The sequence below is a fragment of the Mustela lutreola genome, chromosome 7 (genome assembly GCF_030435805.1).
Source record: "Mustela lutreola isolate mMusLut2 chromosome 7, mMusLut2.pri, whole genome shotgun sequence".
Classification (NCBI taxonomy): Eukaryota; Metazoa; Chordata; class Mammalia; order Carnivora; family Mustelidae; genus Mustela; species Mustela lutreola.
In genome coordinates, this window is record NC_081296.1 from 91,704,858 (window position 1) to 91,710,857 (window position 6,000).

Genomic DNA, 6,000 nt, shown 5'->3' on the forward strand with positions numbered 1-6,000 from the left:
CATTGTTCCAATTCTCTGAAAAACAGAAGTTTGGAAATAAAATTCAAAGTGTGAAATTCTTTTTTTTTTTTTTTTTTAAGATTTTATTTATTTACTTGACAGAGATCAGAGGTGGGCAGAGAGAGAGAGAAAGGGAAGCAGGTTCCCTGCTGAGCAGAGAGCCCGATGCAGGGCTCGATCCCAGGACCTTGGGATCACGATCTGAGCTGAAGGCAGAGGCTTTAACCCATTGAGCCACCCAGGCACCCCAAAGTGTGAAATTCTTACAGTTAAATTGACCTTGACTTTGTCACGTCCATATATAGTTTATATGCTACAAGATCTTGATATTCTTGAAGACTGGACAACAATTAGGAAGGTATGATTAAAAAGCAATGAATATGAATTATCTTTTTATAGTCTACTTTTGAAGATTGTTGATTTTCACTAATACATCAAAGTATGATTATTGTTAATATGCCTTACTTTGTAACATTCTCTCTATGGCAGTTAATGCTAATACAGATAGAATCCACTGTTGTGGACTGGAAGAATATTTTAAGAGAGACACATCAGCAATTTGTATTTTATCCTGCAATAATGTAACTCATTTATGCAAAAGTACAGAAAAGCATTTATTGAGGTTTCCCAAAAGTAATAAATAATCTTTCTGTGCTTTGTCCTTAGCCCAGTCCTGGGCATTTGTTGAATGAATGAAAGTGAATATTTCAACTCCTATTGTATGTCTTGCATTCTGTCATTGAACTTTCAAGAATTATAGGATTTTCTGTGCTTGTTTGAAAGTGGAGACTTATGTCTTATATTAAATTTTTCCGTTTTCAGAAACTTTTTAGTTGCAAGAGATCAGTTCAGGTATTGATGACACCTCTAGGTGAAATGGTTGTTCTTTATATTCCTTGTGGTCTTGGACATTAAAATTTATTAGAGCAGCTGAAGACTATATTTCACTGTTAGCTACTGAGGTCATCAGTAGTGTTGTAGACATTAAATAGATCCCAAAATGTGCTTTCAGTCTATAAACTCAATGCCTTTCTTCTTGTTTTAATTAAGGCAATGGCTACACTGGGTCCACACAGAGTGAAAACAGAACGTAAGTCATTTAATCCAAGTTCAGCAATCTTCTCTGTGGGGACTGGTTGAATAAGGGTTGTTAAGTTATCCACATATTAAACAGTGCCCCCATCAGTGGTTACATTTCATCAGTGAACTCTACTTCTGGAAATACAATATATTAAAATCCTATTTAAAATTGGCAGTAGTAACTGATAATGCACCTGCTTCCCCTTCTGGCACTTGTGTAGTTAACTGACGATATATTGTACATTCTATAACTTCATTTTGTCATTAAAACTTAGTTAAATTATATAAAACTTAGTTAATTATATAAGAAATGTAAGAAATTAAATTCTCTCTCTCTTTTTAAGATTTTATTTATTTATTTCACAGAGAGAATGGCAGCAAGAGAGGGAACACAAGCGGGGGAGTGGGAGAGGGAAAACAGGTTTCCTGCTGAGTAGGGAGCCCGACACGGGCTCTATCCCAGGAACCCCAGGATCATGATCTGGGCTGAAGGCAGATGCCACCAAGGGGCCCCTAAATTCTTTTTTTTTTTTTTTTTTTAAAAGAGATTTTATTTGAGAAAGCAAGAGAGAGTGAGCTTGGGGAAGGGGAGCACCAGAGGGAGAAACAGACTCCCCACTGATTAGGGAGCCTGCTGTGGGACTTGATCTTGGGACTCTGGAATCATGACCTGAGCTAAAGGCAGATGCTTAACCAACTGGGTCCCCCAGGCACTCTCTTATTTCTATTAGATTTACATTTGTTACTAAGAAATATTTTTAGTATTTTTTTTCACATATATGCATGGATGGGTGTTACTTCTTAATGTTCTGCAGTTTTGTTCTTCTGACAATGTCTTATTAATATAACAGTTTTTGAACTGATCCCTTTAGCACCTGTGAAACTGGAGAAACACCTGCACAGTGCTAGATCTGAAGAAGGAAGATTATATTATGATGGTGAATGGTATATACGTGGACAAACAATATGTATTGATAAAAAAGATGAATGTCCTACAAGGTAAAAATGATTATTTCAGCATTGCTCAGTAATTACAACATTATTGTCAGTAATAATGTAGTGTATTCCTAATGCACCATTAGTTGCCTATGGATCCTTCTTTTCTCTTGGCATATGATTTGGTTAGCATGTGTGTTCACCAGTGTTAATATTTATAGACCAACGTCACATAGTAAGTTCTTGAGCACAAGTGTTAACACAAGAGGAAATGTTGGAATTATTTAGCCCAGGTAAGTGGTCCCATTTGTTAGTTCTTACAGTAGATGAATTGTTAGGATTTTAATATTATGATCTTTACACCAGACTGTTACAAGTTTTGACTGGATATACTGATCATTAACTTTTCTGGGTGTATTACAGTGTTTTGGATACAAAGAGTATTATTTAAACTAGGAAAGGAATGGAAAATTCAAGAGAGCCTTAAGAGTTATAGTATAACTTGAAAACTGAAAGCTACCTTTTAAAGGACTCCATCTGTCTAAGCTTAAATAACTTTTCTATAATTGTATAGTCTTCTAAATTTTTCTTTTATTTTCTAAGATTTATTTCTTTAAGCAATCTCTACACCCAATCAAATCCATAGCCCCGAGATCAAAAGTCACATGCTCCACTGACTGAGCCAGCCTCCCCGATCGCTTCAAAGTTTTATCTGGTTGTAGCCTTTGGAAAATATTAATGCTAATCACTGCTTTTGTTCCTTCAGTAGTTTAGGATTTATTTCTCTCAGAATGGTAGCCTTCTATACTAAGAAAGTATCTTTTTCTAGGTATGAATGGTAAATGTGGTGTTTGTATTTAGGGAAGAATGCTCACTTTCCAAATACAGTAGATTTACTCAGACTGTAATTTCATCTGTAAAGTTTTATGATACTAGGAGCATTGTGTACAGTAACTTTACTCATAGAAGCCCACTGAGCTAATTTCTAGGTTCTATGTGCTACCCCTAGATTCTTTGCTTTATCTTACCGCTTTTAAGACATTTTACTGACTACTTAGCATAAATATGATTTAAAAAGAAATGAAATAAGAGGATTAAACACAAATCTATTTTTAAAAATATTTCTACATAAAGATAAGTAGTGTCAAAACGAATCCATAGAAGTACCATAGATGGTTTGACACTGGGAATTAGGCATTGGTATTTCTAAGATTTCCTACACTGGATGTTACATGTAAATGATGCATCACTAAATTCTACTCCTAAAACCAGTATTACACTATATGTTGACTAGCTAGAATTTAAATAAAAACTTAAGTGCATACTCTGAAAAAATAAAGCATTTGAAAAAAAAAATTAAAACACTGACAAGATTTCCTACAGCCAGAGCTGATATAAATTGGAGGTGTAATACTATGTGATTAGTTTTTTTTAGCTCCACTTGTTTTTGGGGGGTGGAGTGGAGTGGGGATATAGTAGGAACAATGTGCATTTAATACTTCTAATAGTAAATATGACCAATTCTATTAAGGAAAGAAAGGAAATTGTCTCTTAAGTGTTTCTAAATGTGATGTTTTCCAAAACATGCCCTGCTGCTAGTGGTAAATGACAATTACATACCTGAATCTACTCTTGCAGTCTGGCTATTTTGGTTTTATGGCTAGTACTCTAAAATGAGTGGCAGAGGCATATTGCAATTCATTCATTCATTCCTTTTTCTCTCCCCCTTTTTAGTGCTGTAATTACAACAATTAACCATGATGAAGTTTGGTTTAAGAGGCCTGATGGAAGCAAATCTAAGCTTTACATTTCACAGCTACAGAAAGGAAAATATTCAATTAAACATTCATAATCATGATTTAAGTGTTATCTAAAGCTACCTTATTAGTGTTATCAAGTGTGATGTGCCATGGGAGTTAAAAATGTATTCAATAACTTAATATTCTCATCAAATCATGAGAGACTGTATTTGTAGGTAGTACTCTAAGTAGACCTCATATTGATATGTCAATGAGACCGTAATAAAAACTTAATCATGATCATTACATTTATTTGCCTTTTAGGTCCAATGACCAACAGGTATATATAGTAGGGATTTCTTACTCAATTTTTTCTTTGTTTTTTAAAAACATTATGGAAATCCATTTTATCTTTAGTCAACTCTGTTGCTAAATGGCTATGTTTGTCTGCAATTTCTTTGATTTTCCATATCTTTGTCACTCATGGTGTTTGTAAATAAGCCTGATAAAATGTTTCCTATAAATGGTTTGTACTGGTACATTAGTGTTAAATGAGAATTGAAATTTAAACATATGTACATGAGTATGTATATATGGCATCATCAGCTTATTTAGAACTGATGGCCTTTCTTTACAATCTTGTTTGACCCAAAATGAAGCTATTGGGTTTGAAAGCTAAAGGGAGCACTTTTGTAGACTAGCAGCTTTCCTTCTCTTCCTTGATGGTATGGTGGTGACCTATTTTTACAAATTGTACTTAATGTTAATTAGTAAAGTTAGTGTCAAGTAATAACATGCTTTACCCGTATTTTTCGTGAGCCTTTTGAGGGCAAGGCATTCACGATGCCGTGTGTAAGTGGTGCATAGTAACTGATGGTTTTGTGTGCGTGCTGTTCATGTCTGGCCTTCTGAAACAGATGTTTAGTAAGCATTTTCCAGAGGTAAAACTAGGTTCTTATTTTATTCCTAGGGCAAAGTAGACAGGGATAATATTCTTGAATCTATTCCAGAATTAGTATTTTTCTCTTTGGTATTTCTACACTTTAAGGCCACTTGGTGCAATTTAGAAAGTATTGGCCTCTCTTCCCTTAGCCACATGCAAAATTAACTTCTAAAAACCTCAGGAACAGTACAAAGAATTGAAACCCTCAATATGGCAGCACAATTGGCTGTAGTATATATTAGGGTACAACCAAATCAAGTTTTCCTGGTGGTCTTGTGCACTTTAATTTGTTATAATGAGACTGAGGAGGATGAGGAAGAGAGCTACTTACTAACACATAGGGCAGGAATCTCTGCATTATTCCGTTTGTTTTCTTACTATTTTGCCTCTGCAAACATCTTTCTGTGCAGATCACTACTTCACAGTTGCCAAATGTTAAAATATTTGACTTCTGAAATTCGTTATCAACAAAGTTATATACTTTGTTTTGTTTCTAATTAACCTTAGCAAATGTACATAATGTCATAATCCTGTAGTATTTGACAGTACTTATGTATACAATGTTTCATAAGCATTTTTAATAAGATTTGTATTTTTAAATTTAGTATAATAAAAAGATGTGTTTGAGTGTCATTTGTAGTGTCTTGAATTACTCGTGTGTGAGTTCTTTATAACCTGTCCACTTCTAAGAATGATTTCAGCCAATTTACATTAATAGGTACAGAGAGTTGGAGTGTTGAACAAATATTTCTGCTTCCCTACACCACGGTTCAACCTCTACTGGGGGTATATTTAGGTATTCAAGATGGCCAAGTTATACTTAATTTTAAAATATACACATATGTTCTACTTTAATAAAAATGCACTACATATGTTGTGAAATTCTAAATAGAAAATCTTAATTTTACAAACTATGATTGAGTGCATTTACTTTGAAAACATTTAACTATAATCATCTCTAAAGTATTATAAAATAGATTTATAAATATTTTTGTATTTTATATTGGCAGTATGTCATCAGACTCTGGTCAAAAGGTTTAGGAGAACTGTTAGAATCTGTGAAGTGTGATATTATCAGTTGCTGCTGGTCTTGTCATGTTTATAATTAGCCTCTTGTTTTAGGATCAGTTTAGGGCCTTTCCTGCCACAGCTCCCAGTTTTTCATAATCAGCCCACCCCTTCCTGCCACTTTCTGTTAAAAAAATACCCCAACCATCACGAATCCAATGCATCACTAATAATTGTTAGTAAATTAAGAGCACACTCCTCGGGGCACGTGGGGGGGGGCTCAGTCGTTAAGTG

The 6,000-nt window shown here is 34.4% G+C and overlaps 1 protein-coding gene across 3 annotated transcripts in view; it reads left to right on the forward strand.

Annotated features, from left to right (window-relative positions):
- Window positions 1-5,331, forward strand: part of BRMS1L (BRMS1 like transcriptional repressor) — a 32,416-nt gene extending 27,085 nt beyond the window's left edge. For 2 of the 3 annotated variants that reach the window (XM_059181922.1, XM_059181924.1), the window contains exons 7-10: window positions 294-358; window positions 1,051-1,090; window positions 1,932-2,079; window positions 3,751-5,331. In XM_059181922.1, the coding sequence (XP_059037905.1) occupies window positions 294-358; window positions 1,051-1,090; window positions 1,932-2,079; window positions 3,751-3,868 (371 nt within the window). In that variant the 3' untranslated portion in view covers window positions 3,869-5,331. The remainder of the gene's footprint in view (window positions 1-293; window positions 359-1,050; window positions 1,091-1,931; window positions 2,080-3,750) is intronic. The other variant, XM_059181923.1, reaches the window with a different exon arrangement.
- Window positions 5,332-6,000: the final 669 nt, after the last annotated feature.